This window comes from Ranitomeya variabilis, chromosome 5, assembly GCF_051348905.1.
Source record: "Ranitomeya variabilis isolate aRanVar5 chromosome 5, aRanVar5.hap1, whole genome shotgun sequence".
Lineage (NCBI taxonomy): Eukaryota > Metazoa > Chordata > Amphibia > Anura > Dendrobatidae > Ranitomeya > Ranitomeya variabilis.
The window spans coordinates 36,200,785-36,223,016 of record NC_135236.1 but is presented as its reverse complement, the minus strand read 5'-3'; the positions used below and the strand labels follow the sequence as shown (position 1 = coordinate 36,223,016).

At 42.4% G+C, this 22,232-nt stretch overlaps 1 protein-coding gene across 1 annotated transcript; it reads left to right on the top strand.

Annotated features, from left to right (window-relative positions):
- Window positions 1-7,182: 7,182 nt before the first annotated feature.
- On the top strand, window positions 7,183-19,351 carry LOC143774816 (extracellular calcium-sensing receptor-like). Its single transcript, XM_077262585.1, has 5 exons — window positions 7,183-7,866; window positions 10,381-10,593; window positions 16,918-17,127; window positions 17,317-17,440; window positions 18,453-19,351. Exons 1-5 carry the CDS (start codon window positions 7,183-7,185, stop codon window positions 19,349-19,351), a joined length of 2,130 nt encoding a protein of 709 aa, XP_077118700.1.
- The last annotated feature ends 2,881 nt before the right edge of the window (window positions 19,352-22,232 follow it).

The window sequence follows — 22,232 nt, the reverse complement described above, 5'->3', positions numbered from 1 at the left end:
AAGGTTCAGGCCAATCATGATTGGATCCAGCCCACATCCGTGAAGAGCCTTCAGAAATTTTTGGGCTTTGCTAATTTTTATCGCCGTTTCATTGCCAACTTCTCCAGTGTGGTTAAACCCCTGACCGATTTGACGAAGAAAGGCGCTGATGTGACAAATTGGTCCTCTGCGGCTGTTTCTGCCTTTCAGGAGCTTAAACGCCGATTTACTTCTGCCCCTGTGTTGCGTCAGCTGGATGTTTCTCTTCCTTTTCAGGTTGAGGTTGACGCTTCTGAGATTGGGGCAGGGGCCGTTTTGTCTCAGAGGAATTCTGATGGTTCCTTGATGAAACCGTGTGCCTTCTTTTCTCGAAAGTTTTCGCCTGCGGAACGCAATTATGATGTCGGCAATCGTGAGTTGTTGGCTATGAAGTGGGCATTTGAGGAGTGGCGACATTGGCTTGAGGGGGCCAAGCACCGTATTGTGGTCTTGACCGATCATAAGAATCTGATTTATCTCGAGTCTGCCAAACGGCTGAATCCTAGACAGGCCCGATGGTCCCTGTTTTTCTCCCGTTTTGATTTTGTGGTCTCGTATCTTCCGGGTTCTAAGAATGTTAAGGCTGATGCCCTCTCTAGGAGCTTTTTGCCTGATTCTCCTGGGGTCCTTGAGTCGGTCGGTATTCTGAAGGAAGGGGTGATTCTTTCTGCCATCTCCCCTGATTTATGACGGGTTCTTCAGAAATTTCAGGCTGATAAACCTGACCGCTGTCCAGTGGGGAAATTGTTTGTTCCTGACAGATGGACTAGTAAAGTGATTTCGGAGGTTCATTGTTCTGTGTTAGCCGGTCATCCTGGGATTTTTGGTACCAGAGATTTGGTTGGTAGGTCCTTTTGGTGGCCTTCTTTGTCATGGGATGTGCGTTCTTTTGTGCAGTCCTGTGGGACTTGTGCGCGGGCCAAGCCTTGCTGTTCCCGCGCTAGTGGGTTGCTTTTGCCTTTGCCGGTCCCTGAGAGGCCTTGGACGCATATTTCTATGGATTTTATTTCGGATCTTCCGGTTTCCCAGAGGATGTCGATATCTGGGTGGTTTGTGACCGGTTTTCTAAGATGGTTCATTTGGTACCTTTGCCTAAATTGCCTTCCTCTTCTGATTTGGTTCTGTTGTTTTTTCAGCATGTTCGTTTGCATGGCATTCCGGAGAATATTGTGTCCGATAGAGGTTCCCAGTTTGTTTCTAGGTTTTGGCGGGCCTTTTGTGCTAGGCTGGGCATTGATTTGTCTTTTTCTTCCGCATTTCATCCTCAGACAAATGGCCAAACCGAGCGAACTAATCAGACTTTGGAAACTTATTTGAGATGCTTTGTGTCTGCTGATCAGGATGATTGGGTGGCTTTCTTGCCATTGGCCGAGTTTGCCCTTAATAATCGGGCTAGTTCTGCTACCTTGGTTTCACCCTTCTTTTGTAACTCTGGTTTTCATCCTCGTTTTTCTTCGGGGCAGGTTGAGCCTTCTGATTGTCCTGGGGTGGACTCTGTGGTTGACAGTTTGCAGCAAATTTGGGCTCATGTTGTTGACAATTTGGTGTTGTCTCAGGAGGGGGCTCAGCGTTTTGCTAACCGTCGTCGGTGTGTTGGTTCCTGGCTTCGGGTTGGGGATTTGGTCTGGTTGTCTTCCCGTCATGTCCCTATGAAGGTTTCTTCCCCTAAGTTTAAGCCTCGGTTTATTGGCCTTATATGATTTCTGAGATTATCAATCCAGTGTCTTTTCGTTTGGCCCTTCCAGCCTCTTTTTCCATCCATAATGTTTTTCATAGATCTTTGTTGTGGAAATATGTGGTGCCCGTTGTTCCCTCTGTTGATCCTCCTGCCCCGGTGTTGATTGATGGGGAGTTGGAGTATGTGGTTGAGAAGATTTTGGATTCTCGTTTTTCGAGGCGGAAGCTTCAGTATCTTGTCAAGTGGAAGGGTTATGGCCAGGAGGATAATTCTTGGGTTGTTGCCTCCGATGTTCATGCTGATGATTTGGTTCGTGCCTTTCATTTGGCTCATCCGGATCGGCCTGGGGGCGTGAGGGTTCGGTGACCCCTCCTCAAGGGGGGGTACTGTTGTGAATTCTGCTCTTGGGCTCCCTCCGGTGGTTGTAAGTGGTAGCGCTGCTGTCTCTGAATCGCAGCATTTATTAGGTGTGTTCACTTTTTGCAATTTTGACTGGGCTATTTAGTCTTGCTTCACCCTTCAGTCAGTGCCAGTTGTCCATTGTTCCTGGAGGATTCACATTCACATCCCTGCCTGGTCTCTTCTGCTTTGCAGTTCATTTCAACAAAGATAAGTTCTGGCCTTGATTTTTGCTGTCCACATGCTGTGGCCTTATTGTTCAGTTCTTTTCCATGTTTTTGTCTTGTCCAGCTTGGTCTGTATAAGGATTTGTTTAGCCAAGCTGGTATCTCTGGAGATCCAGATATACCCTCCATATCTTTAGTTAGCTGTGGAGATTTTGTATTTTCTGTGGTGGATATTTTCTAGTGTTTTAATACTGACCGCATAGTACTCTGTCCTATCCTTTCTATTTAGCTAGAAGTGGGCTCCTTTGCTAAATTCTCATTTCAGTCTGTGTATGTTTTTTCCCTCTCCTCTCACAGTCAATATTTGTGGGGGGCTGTCTATCCTTTGGGGATTTTCTCTGAGGCAAAATAGTTTTCCCTTTTCTATCTCTAGGGGTAATTAGTCCTCCGGCTGTGTCGAGATGTCTAGGGAGCGCTAGGTACATTCCACGGCTACTTCTAGTTGCGGTATTAAGTTCAGGGTCTGCGGTCAGTACAGGTACCACCTTCTCCAGAGTACGTCTCATGCTGCTCTTAGGCCACCAGATCATAACACTGCAGGAACTGTAATATTAGTATTTAAATATTTTGCTTGGGCACCATATATCGGCATTTTTTTATTTGTACAATATATAAGTGTTATTTAGGCACACTGTATGGTGCCATTAGTTATATGTAATGTATGAGTGTTATATGTACTATTTCTTCTTCTTATTGGCTACATGTACAGTTATGTCCAGTATGAAAGCTTTTATTTACATATATAGTGTAAATTGGTATATCTTTGGGCAGTATAGCAGCTTTATTTGTATGTGCGGTATGGTACAATAGCTTTATGGTTTAGATTATAAAGATAATATGATAGGTAAAAGTAGAGAACATGGTAAGCAAGCTAAACAGAGACATGTGTAGATATTGGCAAGCTTTCCTCTAGGAACAAAGTTGACTTCAATTGAAAAATATTTTTACACAGTTTGTGTAGCCTATTTAGATTGGTGAAAAGCTTTGAGAAAAATCGAATTCACTTGAAATTTCACCCCAAAATTCAGATTTTCCCAAATTTGAATTCTATGTGATTCAATTAATTTCAACCAAACTAAATGGAGTCTTGTTGTCCACCATTTTGTGTGATTGATTTAAGACCTGGAATGGGTTAAAAATCAATATACTCACTATGGTCCTTATCTGTCCTGGGGTCACAGCTTCCCTCTAGATCCTCTGTTGGGTCACTCGCTACCTTTCTCCCTCTGACTCCGGTCTTCCATTCCATGCTCAGTTTTTGGCACTTCAATGCTGATTATGTCTCCATTGATGCCATGTGAGGCCTAGTGAGCATCAGAATGGCCAAAGAATGAAGAGGACTGAAGATGGAGGAGAAGATCGTGGCCAGAGGAAGCAATCAGCAGAGACCCAATCAGAGAACTGCCGCATCAGGACAGCTAAGATCTGGAGTGAGTATAATTTTTTTTAACCCCTGTTGTTATTATGTTTTGGAGTCTGAAGAGAGTTTAGTGATTAAACTTTTCAATTTGCATACAATTTATTCAAATCAAATTTTTCAACCAAATTTGAGCAAATCTGTTCAATTTTAATTTCAGAAAATTCTCTAATTGCTAGCGTTAACATTTTGCATGCTGTCTCTTTTCAAGGCTTTAGTTGTGGTTGGTTTTGGCATGTGAATGGGACAGAATCTATGGAAACCCGGAGTAAAGATAGACTTTCTAATTTTCTTACGACTCTCACTTTAGGCTGGTGGAACGTATCTACAACATTTTGTGGCAATTCATCCTACATTACTTGGTTCCCACATCTTACTCCATTGGACAACACTGCACTCTCGATACTCCAGACCTGCTGGGAATCTCAGCTAGTGGAGACATCTTATTTGGAGCAGTTTTGCCTCTACATATCAGGAAGGAATACCCCAAGCTTTTATATAATGAAAAACCAAAACCAGCTATCTGCAGCAAGTAAGGCAAAAACTGAAAATGTGCTCATATTTTACCTATCGTAAATAGGTCTTTGATGGCGATTTCATTGTTTTGGTGTATTAATATATTATGACATATTACTTGTTCATTTATTTCTTCATTCAGATTATCCTTGGAAACATTCCTTCAGCTACATGTGGTTAAATATGCTACCAAGGAGATAAACAGTAATCCAGAACTTCTCCCAAACATCACCCTGGGCTATCAGATATATGATACCTGCTCAGTGCTCCAGAGGGAGTTGGAGGGGACATTATGGATGAGGACAGAAGACACAAAAGCTATCCCAAACTTTAAGTGCCAAAGAAAGGAAAAACTAGCGGCTATCATTGGCCATTCCACATCTACCTTCTCTATCCTCATGGCTCATATGCTTGGGCTGAGCAGGTATCCACAAGTAAGAGGAACGGCCAGTCCTGTTCTTACAAAAGACCAGTAAATACTGCGTTGACATTTTCCATTTGTTGGATGCGTTTTTGTCAATGCTGATCTAAAACTGTGATTTTATGTATGTGATCTTGTATGAAGGCTCAGGAGCTTCACGTTAGGCCTTTAGAGTATCTATGTGGCCTAGGAGTCCCGATGTATCATACTCATTACTATATTATTCCCACAGCTCTTCTCCTGGTTTACTGATCATGCTTCCCCATACATAATGTAACGTTCCTTACCTCCTCTGCAAACTTTCCCTTCCTTCCTTGTTATTCTGTAAAGGAACATGAGTTACATGCCTGTTAGTGGACTTACAGATGCATTAGGTACAGCTTAATAGTTGGCAGTCTATAAATAAGAAGATGAAGGAGGTAAATAAAAGCAAACTGTTAGACAAAGGAAAACACCTGCATCATCCCAGGCTGAGAAAAGTAATCTATTAGTAGGAATGAGAGAATCTGCCAAAATTTGATTTACGTGATTACCGTATATACTCGAGTAAAAGGCTATGTTTTCAGCCCATATTTTTAGGCTGAAAGTGCCCCTCTCAGCTTATACTCGAGTCATTGTCCCAGGGGGTCAGTGGGGGAGAGGGAGTGGCAGGAGTGGTGGCTGTCACATCATACTCACCCCCTCCTGACGTGGGCTCTGCACGCCCCTGCTTCTCAGTTGGTCTCTGATGCTGGCAGCTCTTCCTGTGTTCAGCTGTCACGTGGTCCCACTCATTAAAGTAATGAATATGCACGTGACTCCACTCCCATAGGCTTGGAGTGCTTATTCTTTACTTTAATGAGCGGTACCACGTGACCTCTGAACACAGGAACAAGCTGCCGGCACGCGCCGGAGACCATCAGAGAAGCAGGGACGTGCAGACCACGCCAGGAGGGGGTGAGTATGACGGGGAGAGTGAGCCATGCGATATTCACCAGTCCCCGTTCAACCACTGGGCTCTGTCTGCCGTGTCCTATGGCTGTGACGTTCAGGCAGAGGGCGCAATGACATGGTTAGTGCGCGCCCTCTGCCTGAACAGTCACTGCAGAGACCCAGAAGACACAGCAGCGCAGGGCGGTGGAACAGGGACAGGTGAATATCGCAAGTGTCGGGGGCCTGAGCCAGCGGCAACCCCTGCACCTGGCGCCCAGCGACGAGAGGTGAGTATGTCATTTTTTTTTATCGTGTCAGCTTATACTCAAGTATAATAATATATGGTACCTTGAATTTGTCCAGCAAATTTGAAAGATGTTTTTTATGCTATAAGTTCTCTCCAGACCCCAGAAGCATTATAAATGAAAGGATTAAGCAATACAAAATATTACACTCTACTCCCCTTTCCCCTGTCATGACGCTGCAGCTCCCTAAACCATTATACTTAAGTTTTCCAATGTGATTTTTATTTTAACTGGACAGCTTAGAAAAAATCGTGGACAGACAATATTTTTTTACAAATACATTGAAAAACCATAGTGAACCAAGTGATACATGTCTACAAACGATAGTTCTGATTTGTAGATGTCAGGCGCATTCACTGTGAACTGTAAAATAATGAGAATTTGAGTCAAAATAATCTGTATAAGTTTCTTCAGCTTCAAAAATATCATGAACGTCTTACATTTTTTTTATGGTCAGGTCAAAAAAGTGCCCTATCTTTTACGGACTGTATTGGAATTTCTGGTCGGTTGACAACCCAGTTCCTCTGCTCGCTCACTTCCTCCCTCTGATTCCAGTCTTCTCTTCCAGCTTCAGTCTTTTACACTCCTCAACACCTCTGGCTCTCACTAGCCATCCATTTGACATCATAATATCTCTTGAGGCCTAGTCAGCACTGGAGACGCTGAGGAGTGAAGACCAAGTGAGTGGAATTGAAGGTAGGAAAGGAGATAGGACTGAGCAGAGATAATAAATTTGCGTACAGATCAGAGGCAGTGTGAATATACAGATTTTTTTTTTACTCTTTCTCAGGTCTAAAAAGAATCAGTCGAAACAACAGCCAATAAGCTCATATTTTGCTTAATTTGAGCAAATCAAAGGAATAAAATCAATTTGGGCTCTGGCAGATACACATATTTTAGAACCTAGGTTTTAATGTTTTGTGGCCAATGTGAACATGCGTTTAACCTCTGCATGTGTACCAACTCAAGTTAAGCTCAATTTTTGTGTTTTTTTTTAGATCCACATATTTTGTGAAATCAATTTGTTTTAAATCAATACTGTTATCTCTAGTTTTTAGCATTAACAGGACTGTTAACAGCTTCAGAACACATCATAGAATTAGTACAGTATTTTTTGGTAATCGCATAATGTCTTATTTTTTAACCTACAGATAAGTCACTTATCAACTAGTTCCCTCCTGAGTGATAAAAAACAGTTCACTTCTTTCTTTCGGACTGTTCCTAGTGACGCTTTCCAATCTAAGGGACTATCTCAGCTCATTTTACATTTTGGCTGGACATGGGTGGGAATGGTGGCTCTGGCTAATGATTATGGTCAACAAGGTATTCAGGTTATTAAGCAAGAAATTCTCAAATCTGGGGCTTGCGTGGAGTTCACAGAATACATTCAGATTGGTAAAACGAACAGTAACATTGTTCAGGTTATCAAAGCTTCTACAGCTCAAGCCGTGGTTATCTTCTCTACTGATGTCCACTTTCTGCCTCTACTCGATGAGCTTTTGAGACAAAATATAACTGGAAAGATATGGGTAGCCAGTGAAGGTTGGTCAACTTCTTCATTATTTTCTTCAGAAAAATATTCTAATCTTCTTGCGGGAACCATGGGGTTTGCATTCTACAGTGGAAATATTCCGGGATTCCAAGAATACCTAGACCACATTAGTCCTTCCAGTCTACCTGAAAAGCCTTGGAACTGGATGTTCTGGGAAGAAAATGTTGGTTGTGCATTTTTAGACTTTGAAAACTTTACATTCTCCCGACAAAGGCCATCAAGAAACTGCACAGAAGTAGAAAAAATTGCAGATTTTCATACATTTCTAAAGCAAGTGCCCAATATTCGCATGTCATACAGTCTTTATAGTACCATCTATGTGATTGCCAAAGCATTGCATGACTTGCATTCATGTAGATCAGGAAATAGCCTTTTATTTGGCAGAAACTGCTCAGATTTCTGGAACATAAAACCATGGCAGGTATAGCATTATATGGTGGTGATGTTGATGATTCCGATGTGAATGTGTTTAGATAGTTCTTGACCTATACACCAATAATTCAAAACACCTCCCAGTCATGAGCTGTGTCCATAGTTCATATATGTATCGGCTCAGGTACAGTATTATGTACTCTTTAAGCTATTACATGGATTGCCCAATAATTTGCGTGAGCATTGTGTAATACCTTACTTTGCCTGCAGGGGTGCTGCAGTATTGTTGACAGACTCTTCTACAGACTGCACTTTCTATCTCTATAGGACCTCACAGAGGGACCTCGTATGGTCAACATTTTATAGAATAGAACATGTAAACTCAACATCCCCTTATAAAATGTAGATTTCTTTAATTATAGAAATAAATCGTTGTATAGTATTTTGAAAGAACTGAAAACTGTGAAAATAACATAATGGAATTTGTTGTGATTGACTTCATATGTTTCTATACTACACCATTTTTCTTTAGACCCATCCTATAATTTATCAATTCACTCACCTACCATAGTCAGTCAATAGTTTACAATGGGTAAATCAACCGTAAGTGGCAAACTAAGCGAACAGGAAGTTGGTGGGTCAAGTCAAGTCAATCATTAGATTTACTCTACCCAAAAGGCTTTTTCTCCTTACCATTAAATATATGGAACAGTTGTAAGAAATAGCGTTAGGTTGAGTAAGCCTTCATAGCGATCTCATGTCTGTGGGCACCTTTAGAGTCAATGTTAGTAGCTGCTTATTTCAGATAATACCTACATTGGATTATGTCTTTGTCATGATCCAGACCGGGTTTTGAGTCCTGTCCCCCTTTTCCCGGTCTGATCTTGTCAGGGATTAACTTGTCTGGTCTCAGGTTTGCTATTTAGCCCCGCTGTGTCCTGCAGATCATGACAGTTATAGTTTTCGCCTAGTGCTGCTGTAGCTGACTGATTGCTCTCATTTGTCCTGCTGCGTTTGCTGTCTGAACTCGTGTCTGTTTTCCCCTGTTCCCATTTTGACTCAGTGTTTCCCTTTAGTGTGCAGACTCCCTGGTTTGACTTGGCGTGCATCTTGACCTGTTTCTGTCCTTTCTCTTTTGCTTATGCCCTCCTGACCGTTACTTACCCCCTGGCTTGTCTCTGACCATGAGTTTGCTTTCTCCTTTGGTACTGCGCTACAGTCTAGGATTTGACCCAGTTTGCTTTGACTATTCTGCTGCCACCTGTGGTAGCCTCACTGTTGCACTGCAGGTTAGCTTTGTTTAGGTGCAGACCTGCTTTCTCTCTACTGCTATCTGGTGAAGCCTGCACCTACCTGCATTGCAGCAGCATGACAGTCTTATAAGGATTTACAACTTTTATATCATAATTCAAGTGCAAAAAAACATAAATACACTCATTTAGTAGTGGAAGTTACTTTCTCTTAAAGGGGTTGCCCAATTTTGTGATGAAAGTTTCAGTCACTCTTTGTGTCTGCAGAATTTTGAATCCTCACAGAGCATGCACTGCATGCTTTCATAATTTTCCAGTTATGGCAGAGTAAGCGGACAGTCAAGTGACAGCAAATATGTGATTTGCATACAAGCGCCACGTGCCGACTAGAGGTGACTGGACCCCCCAGTTCATTAGTACGTCTAGTTGGAATGTGGTCGGTAGAATGCAATTTGCATACTTATAGTCACATGACCGCCGACTCCTACCACTGGTTCAGACTTTCATCATAAACCTGGACATCCCCTATGAAGATAATGACTGTCCATATTCCATTACTATGATGTATTATCATTATAGAAGGAGGGGGTTCATTTTGAGAATCCTCTGAATTAGCAAGAATATTCTTGTGGACTTAAATCATTTGTTTATTTCATGGACAGATCTTCATCTGAATGTCCATCATGTTATACAGTATTTTCCCTACAGTAGAAATGTCTGGCTGAGAAGGCTTCCACCGGCAAGGTCAGTTGTTTGTTGGGATGTCAGGAACTGGTGGCTACAATGTGAAGTGAGTTATCTTTAAAGAGATGGAACAGACACTTTATAGTGGTCTTGGAGCATTGGTGAAATTTCATTTGGTGAGGTCTTCAATGTCAGATCAGTAGGGGTCCGACATCTGTTATTGATTAGCTGATTTTTGTTGAAGAACTGGCTTGATGTAAATAGTGGGTGGACCTGGAAAAGCGCTGCTTCTTTCATCGTGTAGTGTCCATTCTTAGGTACTGGAGCCTAGCTCATATTGAAGTGAATAGGAGCTGAACTGCAGTCCTCAGCAATGGACACTACACAGGATGGAGCAGTGCATATCTTCACTGGTTTCATCCAGCCGGTGTTGAAGTTCAAAACAGCTGATCAGTGACAGTAAAAAGTGTTGGATATTGATTACCTACTCTAATTATAAGTCACCAATATCACGTTGCCAGACAACCCCTTTAAGGTAAAATTGAAATGATGGAATTATGAACTAACAAATAAAGGATTCTATTTTCGAAAAGAAAACAACCTAGAATGAATTTACAATATCTTTGCAGATCATCAAGTATATCCAAACGACCAGAGTGAAACTGAGCAGCGGACGAGACGTGTTTTTTGATGTGAATGGAGACCCTCCTCCTCTGTACGACTTAGTGAACTGGCAGCTGGGCTCCGATAGTGGATTGGTGCAACTTAACGTTGGGCAATATGACTCATCAGACTTACTTATCAACACAAGTTCTTTAAGATGGAATATGGGTAACACCAAGGTACAGTATTGTACGCATGAGTTAAGAATAATGATCAAAACGTTTATTAATGGAATAATTGCCAACAATAAAAATGCACAAAACAGGTAAAATAAATGTGTTCCTCTTCACATTCCTAAGAATCTACCATGATCAACAATTGATTGTAAACTAATTAAGTTAGACTTTGTAAAAGTCAAAATTCATCATGTTCCTAATACTTATAGAAAACAATTATAAATAGTCACTTAAAATTTTTAGTCAATGAAAGGGAACCTCACACTGGACCTTTACCTGAGTGGAGTCTTCCTTAAAGGCCATCAATATTATATACAAAATTCTGGAGCAGAAGTTCAAATTCTTAACTACCAGTAGAGTGTCCATAGTCCACGATCCCTGGTCCGCCAGGATTTCCAGAACTTTGAAAGGAAGAGATGAACTCAATAGTCCAGATAAGAAAATCTACTACATGTCTTTAGCTATACTCTATACAGGATGCAAAGTGCAATCTTAGAAGGGTCATTGTCAAAACTTCATTAAGATTTTAATTGGGTTGAAATATTGGGTCATGCTGTGAAATAAAGGCTTGCTTAGACTTATTATTTGGAGCACTGCGGTCATCTGGACTGACATTTGTCTGAGATTGTTTAGTGAATCCTGAATTGAGCAGGGGGTTGGACACGAAGACCCTTGAGGTCCCTTCCAACTCTAACATTATAGGATTCTATGATCTCTCCCACCTGATCTATCCCCCTTCCTAGTGTTGTTGACTGCTCGCGAACGGTGGATGCTTGCTATCTAGCGCCTGACAGTGCTACCTGCACCTAACACACGATACAGCGTCTGATTGCAGTGACCGCCAGTGCGGCGCCGTGCGCTAATAGAGCACTTTCCTGATCCAAATCTGGGTGGTTAGTGGCATCCGCTAGAGCAGCACTGCACGCACTCTTGTGCATTTAATTATTGTTGCTGTTTAACTCTGACACCCCAGTAGCGGTGTCGAGCGCAAGAGGTCTAGAGGAATTCTTTCCCTGAGTCTTGGGATAGAGTTCTGTGACTCGTTGCTTGCGCTCTTTGTGCGGTACCGTGGTCCTGTGATGCAACAGGGTTCGCTTCCTTCATACCGGGTGAAGCTAACCAGTGTGTGTATCCACATTATACTGCCATATAGTCCATCATTACTCAGTGTTAGGGCTAGCGGAATGCACCGTGTATAGGAAGGAAACAACAAGGTGCGTTCGCAGCCCGGGGTCCACCGTGCAGAGATATCTGCTGCAAAGTAATTGGCAGCACTATATGGCAGTATAAGCAAACTCTGTTAACTTCACAGAATCACAAAGATATGAAAACGCTGTGCCCTGTTAACCTCACAGAGGATCACAGCTACCTAACTGAGCAAAGCAAAGAGTGGTCATGCAGACAGCATGGCACACAAACAAATCCTCACTGGAGGTGTCGGTATTCTAGGGGCTTATTTCAGACGGGCCCTGAATCCAAGCATACAAAACTCCTCACCGGAGGTGCCGGTATTCTAGAGGCTTATTTCAGCCAACCCTAACCACATGCAGACATGACCACCAAGTTGCAAAGCTCATAACACAGGTTGATACTAGCGCATGGACATGCGGCCATGCAAACCTTTTATAGCTGCAGCAAACAAGGACCTTCTTAGAGGACCAATGGGAGCTGCTACAGGGCCTGAGCCTGTGACCCCCGACCTCCAATGAGAGGTCCTCCTGTGGGCATGCTCAGTGTGTGAAAAGCAGAACTTAGTCCCAGAAAAGCCTGCTCGCCGCTGACCAGTGCAGGCCACAACAGCAGAGCTTGGAAAGGCAGCAGTAACCGTTTGCACAGTATCAGACTGAGTGAGACACTGGGACCGACGTCTCCGCTGAGCAGGCTCCACTGCGACTGATGTAGAATGGGAGACCGCTGCAGACATGGCTTGAGATTTCCCCTGTGCAGTGGCGGAAACGCGACTCCTAACACACAGCAGCAGGTTCCATCTCTGCACGGTGGACCCCGGGCTGCGAACGCACCTTATACCATCTTTGTAATTATTTGGTGCATTCCGCTAGCCTTAACAGGATCAGTGAAATATTTAATTTTCTGCCAATGTGGTGATACATGGAAATTAAATGATGGCAAGACGTTTTCCTCATAGTAATCAGTGGACTGTTGAGGGTCCTAGCAATGGGACAGCCAGTGATCAACTTATAATTCGGTGACTCTTCTAACATAAAATGATTCTCCACACCAGACCACTCATTTAATGTTACATGGATCTTTTTAGACATACCGGTGAATCATACACAACTCTTTGACTTTAGAACAAACACAATTATAAGACGCTAATAAGGTACAAAGGATATTGATTCTAAATTTTATTGGGAATATTTTGGTAATTTACCTTTTTATTAACTACACCTGAAATTATGTACTAATGAAAAAAGTTTACTCTACTCATCTTTCTTGAGATACATGCAAATATGTCCTTTATTGCCTTCTTTTTTTGGCTCAAAATATGTGTGGCACGAGTTGAGTTGTAGCTCTCAGTTGGGAGATGTTTATTCTGCATGTGTCTGCATATGTCCACGAAGTGGTGGTGATAAACCTGTGGATTATCTGGCAAGTCATGATAATGTATTGAGTTACTATTAGAGATGAGTGAATATACTCGTTACTCGAGATTTCTCGAGCACGCTCAGGTGTCCTCCAAGTATTTTTTAGTGCTCGGAGATTTAGTTTTCATCGCCACAGCTGAATGATTTACATCTGTTAGCCAGCTTGATTACATGTGAGGGTTGCCCGGTTGCTAGGGAATTCCCACATGCACTTATGCTGGCTAACAGATGTAAATCATTCAGCTGCTGCAAGGAAAACTAAATCTCCGAGCACTAAAAATACTCGGAGGACCCCCGAGCGTGCTCGAGAAATCTCGAGTAACGAGTATCTTCGCTCATCACTAGTTACTATAGTAAGAAATGTAAGTCCTTTTTTCTGACGGTAAGTGTGAACATATCTGCACACATTTTCAGGAAACAATTGTATGTTTAACACTAAAATCTAAATAACATCGTAGAGTATGCAAATAAAGTTGCGGCATAGTGCCAATACCGCACTACGACGTATTTCCTGTATGATATTGCAAATTAACAGTTATATAAGTCAAAAAATGTCAAAACAGTTAAGTTTGTTATGGTGTAAAGAAGTTCAGACATATTGGATGTCCAGCTGTAATAGGAATCAGAACAAGATTATTTTATAGTGTCTCCAGAGAAAAGATGAGCAAATCGACTTGCAGTATACTGGTCCTAGGCCACCAGACAGGAGCACTACCTACTGGAATCTCTGATGCCTCTTTTGATGTTTACGAATGGTGTGGCATTATTATTGCAGCATGACATACACATGATTTTGAGTCAGGTCTTAATTGTCAGTAAAGACATTGGGGATTCGAATCAGTAGGAGGTGGTTTGCGGTACTCGTGTCCGATAGCCTTGAAGGACTGATGTGGCTTCTGGACCTGAAAAATGATTCACTCATTGCTAATCTCAACCTTGCCATATTTGTGTTCTTCCCTACATGTAGCACAGCGCATATACAAATTAGCAACTCCCAGCAGAGTATCGCAAAATCTTGTTTGTTTTTTGGTTTTTTTTTTCAAAGCTGGTCATTAGATCCAAGAGTAAAAGTAAGGTCGGACATGTGTAGATCAGAATGCAGAAGGTTTAGGAGGTTGTGTGACTGCAATGTAATAATATCACAGTATGCTCTAATATTGGGCTCAGCGTAAGTCCTCATTCTGCATAAAACTAAGCCTCATACAACTATGTCAGTGAAAAAAAAAAATTATATACTAAGATTTAGTGTCAAAACCAAGGAACATAGCTGGACCATAAGTTGGTACATATGCAAGGTGTAAAAGCACGTTCACAAAACAAACTTAGCATATACCCTGTAGTAAATCAGTAAATGGTAATAGTACATGAAAATAACATTGGGGAGATAGTGTATGCTATTTTGATCAAAAAAGCATAAAAGCCATTCCACCATGATAATCTTTACTCCAATCGTGAGGGTCATAACCTTACCTTGTGCCAGCCAACCTCAATGTAGATAGGTGCACAGCAGGACCCAGGCCCAACTGTTCAGACAAATGTCCACGGGAAGCTATATAGATAAATGCCTATATCAGAAAGGGGCAGTCATACCCCTATATGTACAGAGTACAAGAAACTACAGGAAAACCAAAGAAATGAGCTGGAGCATAAGTTGGTATACATGCAATGTGTAATAGCACATTCACATTGTGGCTATTTCAAATACTAAATTCGAGAAAAAACTAATTAAGCATCTAGCCTATCATAAGAAAATAAGTAAATGGTAATAGTACATGTAAATAATATAGGGCACTTTGTTAACTCTATTTTGATGAAAAAAGCATAAAATCCACCCCATCTCGGCAATGGAAAAGGTAAGTAAGGACATGTGTAGATCAGAATGCAGAGCAGAAGGTTTAGGAGATTGTGGGCTCAGTGTAAAGTGTTCTGCATAAAACTAAGGCTGGTTTCAGACTTTTGTTTGGCAGGGCTGAGAATGAAAGCCTTCTTCCTCTGTTAAGCCCTGCCTACTGCCGCACCTCAACCTACAGCCTACGTCTGCATGCGTCCTGCGCACCCTATCTTTATCATTGGGTACACAGGCCATGCGGATATATGTGGATGCCTCCGCATGCGTCGTTATGACGCGTTAAAATGACGTATGCGGAGGCATCCGCATACATCCGCATGGCCTGTGTATCCAATGATAAAGATAGGGTGCACAGGACGCATGCCGACGTAGGCGGAGCTGAAGCAAGATGTGTGTCAGTGGGTGGAGCTTGACGCGGGAAGTATGCAGCCCTCCGCAGCCCTGCCGAACGCTAATTTGAAACTAGCCTAAGCCTCATATAATCATGTCAGTGCACCAAAATAAAAATTAATCATGCTGTTTCTGTTAAAATTCTGAGAGACAAACACACAAAAAATTGCCTGTCTAAGGCTAGTTTCACATTAGCGTTTTGCTGAGCTGCGGAGGTCTGCGGACTTCCTCCGTGAAGCCCCGCCCACGACAGCATGCGGCCTGCGTACCTTTTCTTTAACATTAGGTATGCAGGTCATGCAGATGTATGCGGATCCCTCTGCATGCGTCGTTTTGGCGATGCGGTGACCCGCTTCGAACGCAGATGGTTGGAAGTTATTTTTTCTCTGCATCGTCAAAACGACGTATGCGGAGGCATCCATATACATCCGCACGACCTGCGTACCTAATGTTAAAGATAGGTACGCAGGCCGCATGCAGACGTGGGCGGAGCTGAGTGGAGGAGGATTGGCCGTGGGTGGGGCTTCACGGAGGAAGTCCGCAGCCCTCCGCAGCTCAGCAAAATGCTAGTGTGAAACTAGCCTTAGTGGTTGGCTTGGAAAAATGAAACCTTGCCAAGGGTCTATCTTGTTTTATTTTGCTCAACCAATTTCCGGTTTTCCCAGGCTTTAGTGTTTTGTGGTTGTGAAGCATATGATTTTGTTCCAATCTGCATGGAGGACTTTTTAAAAATGAAACTAAAAAGTGTTACACTAGTGTTGGCTCCCCTGCATGATCCCTGTTACACTTCTATACAGGGACGCCGCCATACTGCTACTGCCACACGGTGAGCTCCCCATTCCCTACTTCCTGTCCTGTGTACAGGCTTCCCAGTGGAGCACCCCATGTGTGCGCGTATTCCCCTTTTCTTAAAGAGTCATTGCTCATACTGTGAAAATGCCCCCAGCCAATATTTGTAAGATGTCTTGTAGAAAAGACACCCTCCCCAGTAGGGAGGTGCCAGAGAAACTTTTTCCTTTGTTGGTTTTGGTGCATTTTATGAGTTGCCAGGTCCTTATCCCTGAAACAGAACCCCTTGTCCTTGTGTAGCCAGGTCCTGAACCCATCCCCTGGTTCTTGTATGGCCAGATCCTGAACCCATCCCTTGGTCCTTGTCTGACCAAGGCCTGAATCTGAACCTGTTGTAGTTTCTCATGTGGAATTGTCCCAAGCCTGTCCCTGAGATGTGTGAAGCTGCATGGGTGGCACATGAACCCTTACACTGCTCCCTGCAGTATCTGAGCCTGAACCTGAATCCTGAAGTGACAATGGCTGTGCTTGAACTCTAAAGTTGCACAGACAATACCTGAACCTTGAAGCTGCACTAGTGTTACCTGAACCCTGGAGCTGCACCAGCAGTATTTGAACCCTGATGCTGCACCGGCGATACCTGAACCCTGAAGCCGCAACGACGGTACCTGTAACCTAAAACCATTCCGGCAGTACATGAACCCGCTCCAGTGTCTCCTCTGGTTAGTGTTCCAGAGTCCATACTGTCTGAGCTTGTTCCAGTATCCAAATTCAGCCCTGTCTGTGACTCCAAGTCTATTTCGTGTCAGTGAATCTTGCCATGTCACCAGCCTGGGAGTGGTACCTGGTGGCTACCTGCAGCCCAACCCTGACTTCACCATCAGGAGCTCCAGTGAACACCAGGTAGTCTCTTAGCTACACCTTCCTAGGTAAGCCCAGCCCTGTGGCACAGTGGGTCCACAAACCATGCCCGCCACGCATGTGTGTGGCAAAAAAAAAATATTATTAACCATGTTTAAATGTGTCATTAGTGAAAAAAGTCAATCAGCCTTTGTGGTTCCTTAAAAACATATATATGTATTTTATCTTCAGATTCCCATCTCAGTTTGCAGTGAAACTTGTCCTCCAGGTTTTAGAAAGGCTCATCTTAGTGGAAAACCTACATGTTGCTTTCAGTGTATACCGTGCGCTCATGGAGAAATCACTAATAATACCGGTAAGTTACCATATACTGTATGCTTTTTGTCTTCTTAATAAACTATTTCAGAATCATATAGGGTATCCCGACAGCAGGGATCTGGAGTGCAAGGGCTGAATTTAAAAAAAGAAGAAAATAATTACATGGTGCATATACTGTATATAAGGCATTTAAATGGTTGGCCACTACTTTTGCATTGACGACCTATCCCAAGGATAAGGTCATCACTATAAAAATGGTGGTCTGCTACCTGGCTCGCTCATTATAGGAGGCTGGATGTAACAGTGTATGCACAGCTCCGTACAATTGATATTTGGCTCCTCAGGGTACTGCAGACAAGCTCCTACACTCTTCAGTGATTGATGTGCAGTATTCGGCAGCACATACACAATTGTGGTGTTTCAGTCTTTCCACTGTTTATATCTGGCAGACGCCGGAGGTTATGATAGCAGATTCTAATCACCTTTGATATTTATTTTATTTATTTTTACTGTGCAACTCTTTCGGAATGAGTTCCCTCCAGATCGGTCAAGGGGAAATGTGTGGTCATCAGGTTCTGCTCCCTCTGCACATACTTGGATCTCTTCCTTCGGGAGGAAAACTGACCTAGACTGAGCTCCTAGTTCCACTGGGGTGCAGTCCAGGTCCATACTGGAAGCTCAACCAGCTCTTTGTAAGTTTGAAGCCAATGATCCATGTCCTTCATTGTGGCCTTCTGTTGTAATGGGACATGAAATGCTTTATTGGGGGATCTTCTCCTTTCAGAATGTGCTACAATAGACCACATCCTTGTGCATTTTTTAGGTGACACCATTCACATGAGAGCATGAAAAAGAAACAGCTAATGGGGGTTGGTGCCATGTGTCAAACACCCAACAATCTTATATTATTGACCTATCTTTAGGATAAGTAATCTATATAAACGTAATGAACAACACCTCTATAACAGAGAGTACCTTTTAATGAAAAAAATAGAACTATCATATACAGTAGATGTATGTTAATTTTCTTTTCTCAATCTTACTTTCAGAAGTGAATGAATGCCTTAAATGTCCATGGGACCAATGGCCAAACCAACAAAAAAATAAATGTTTACCAAAACGTACTGAATACCTTTCCTATGAAGAGACTTTAGGCATCATTTTGATGTCAACCAGCATCACATCTTCATTAATTCCTTTGTGTGTCCTCGGCCTTTTGATCCACTACAAGGCCACTCCCATAGTAAAAGCCAACAATTATACTGTTAGTTGTCTTCTCCTGGTTTCCATGTCTCTCTGTTTTCTCTCATCTCTGGCATTTATTGGATATCCAAACCATCTCAAGTGTCTTCTACGACAAGTGACATTCGGGATGGCCTTTGCTCTTTGTGTCTCATGTGTCCTGGCCAAGACTGTTATTGTCATGATTGCATTCAGAGCCACAAAACCAAACAGTAGTTTGACTAAATGGGCCAGACCTCAAATGTCATATCTGGTGATCATACTTGGAACATTTATTGAATTAATATTAAGTACCACATGGTTATTGATGGCGCCCCCTTTCCCACAATTCAACTTGAATTCAAAATTTGGAGTTATCATAGCTGAATGCAATGAAGGGTCACTCATGGCCTTTTGGTGTACAACAGGCTATTTGGGAGTGCTAGCCTTGGCGAGCTTTCTTCTGGCTTTCTTAACTAGACTTCTTCCCGGTAACTACAATGAATCTAGGTTCATCACCTTCAGCATGCTGGCTTTCCTAAGTGTCTGGGTGTCTTATATTCCGGCCTCACTCAGCACCAGTGGAAAATATACCGTAGCCATGGAAATATTTGCAATCCTTTCCTCAAACTGGGCAATGCTATGCTGCATGTTTGCTCCAAAATGTTATGTTATTCTGTTTAAACCCAATATGAACTCAAGAAAATACCTCCTGTGGAAGAATTAAAATGAAAAATAAATCTATAATTTTCTGGATATATCAGTGTTAAAAGAAATTTTAATTAAAAAAAATCATATCTCGTAAATTGTTTCATCTGTCACTTGTTAATATTGAGCATTTTATTTTTCAACAGAAAAAAAAGTTTAATTTTTTTCTTGGAAATAGAGCCACTCTTGTCAAGGTGTTACATGTGGTGATGCAAGCACCTTCCACTTCTGGCAATCTTGTTTTCTATTTTTTTACTTAGTGCCTGTATTTGGGGCAAAATTTTATTTCTGCAATTGGGTTCCATTGAATATTAAGCACCATTTGGTTATTACAGGCTGTTTGTTTCCCTGGTCATTCAATTGATGTGGTCTGTGGTCATAAGTTCAACTTTGATGTGGTCTGTGGTCACAAGTGCAGCTTTGTTTTGGTCTGTGGTCAAAAGTTCAGCTTTGATGTGGTCTATGGTCATAAGTTCAGCTTTCATGTGGCTTGTGGTCATAAGTTCAGCTTTGTTGTGGTCTATGGTCATATGTTCAGCTTTCATGTGGTCTGTGGTCATAAGTTCAGCTTTGATGTGGTCTATGGTCATAAGTTCAGCTTTGATGTGGTCTATGGTTATAAGTTCAGCTTTGATGTGGTCTATGGTCATAAGTTCAGCTTTCATGTGGTCTGTGGTCATAAGTTCAGCTTTGATGTGGTCTGTGGTCATAAGTTCAGCTTTCATGTGGTCTGAGGTCATGAATCAGCTGAAAGGAGCTAAGAGAAGACAGATAGGAGAGTCACAAAATTTCCATTTGGACTGTGAGAATGGGCTCACTGACAAATTCAGTTAAATCATGGGAATGGACCCTACAACACAAAGATTTCAAAAGGTAAATGGTGCCAAATTTTTAATGAAGCCCAATTGTTTTGAGCTCAAAATTTAAACATTTAAGTAAAAAGAATTGACCAGAAAGTAGGACAATCCCTTAAATGTGAGACAACAGGCAACTGATTTAAAAAAAAAAATCATTTGACCAGAGAAGTGGAACACTACATCTCCCAAAAAGTGCTACATACTTTACTGGTACCATTCTGAAATCCACCACTTTCTTTCACTAATCTGTAGTTAAAGCCTAAAGTAGGCTGCAGAGAAAGCTTTATAACTACAACCACAAAAGCTGAGTGTGGTATTATGGCTTATGCTGCCTAGTCACTGGCCCAAACTGCCTGGTGCGAAAATTCATTCTGAGGTGGAAGAACTCTATGATGGTTACATTCATATAAGTTACACTTTTTCGGAGATCTTAGCTTTCTTCTAAACTCTAAAAGATGAGTTTTCAATGTTTGTCACTGGAGAGTCAATTTAAATGAATTAAAAAAAGTACATCAACAAATTATTACTCGCCTGTCTTTGCTCCAACTCCAGAAATTGTTTTCCCCTTAATTCCATCCTTGCTCGTTTGTCTCAGGTTATTAGGGTAAACTGGTAATCACCTCTGCTGTCATCACTAAAGGCCTTTTTAAGGCAGGCTCAGGCAGCTCTTTGCTGCTTGAGTTCTCAGGAAGTACAGCACACTATTACCACATGCTTCTTCTTGACTCAGCTCCAGCTGGGGAAAGGTCAACAAATTTATCTCAGCTTTGTAGGTAGCAGATAGCCATCTCTGTCTGCAATCCAGTAACCAATAACTCTGTTCAGCTACTCCTAGAACTATTACATTCTCATGTCAGGCCATGTGCACACGTTCAGTATTTTTCTCATTTTTTTCGCGTTTTTTCGCTATAAAAACGTGATAAAAACGCGAAAAAAGTGCGAAAAAAATGCTAACATATGCCTCCTATTATTTACAGGGTATTCCGCATTTTTTGTGCAACTGTTGCATTTTTTTCCGTGAAAAAATCGCATCGCGGAAAAAAAAGCAACATGTTCATTAAAAATGCGGAATTACGGGGATTCCGCACACCTAGGAATGCATTGATCTGCTTACTTCCTGCATGGGGCTGTGCACACCATGCGGGAAGTAAGCAGATTATGTGCGGTTGGTACCCAGGGTGGAGGAGAGGAGACTCTCCTCCATGGACTGGGCACCTGTTGTGAACTCTATTTTTAGGCTCCCTCTAGTGGTCACAAGCGGTACTGTGTAGTGTTGTCTTTCTGCAGGTTGGCTGCATCAGCTGGTTCGTTATCCTTGGTTGGTTTCCTATTTAGCTCACCTGGATACTCAGTTCCTTGCCTGCTATCAATGTATTCAGTGCTCTTCAGATTCCTTATGACTACCTTGCTCCCAGTCTCTCCAAGACAAGCTAAGTTTCTGTTTGTTCATTTTTTGATTATCAGCATTCATCATGTTTCTTGTCCAGCTTGCTAAAATGTGATCTCCTCGCTTGCTGGTTGCTCTAGGGGACTGAGTTTCTCCCCCCACACCGTTAGTTGGTGCGGGGGTTCTTGAAATCTCAGTGTGGATATTTAGTAAGGGTTTTTTAATGACCGCACAGACCCCTTTTCTATTTTCTGCTATCTAGTATTAGTGGGCCTCATTTGCTGAATCTGTTTTCACCCCTGTGTATGTGCCTTCCTCTTACCTCACCGTTATTACATGTTGGGGGCTTCTATATCTTTGGGGATTATTTCTCTGGAGGCAAGAGAGGTCTTTCTTTCTCTCTAGGGGTAGTTAGTTCCTCAGGCTGGCTCGAGACGTCTAGGATTTTTAGACACGTTCACCGGCTACCTCTCTGATGGCCCCCGGAGTGTTCCCGCCTCTCCGGTGCATGCTGCCACTTCCGTTCCTTTAGATGGTCTGTGTGAAGGACCTGCGATGACGTCGCGGTCTTGTGATTGGTTGCGTGACCGCTCATGTGACCGCTCACGCGACCAATCACAAGCCGCGACGTCATCGAAGGTCCTTCACACACAAAC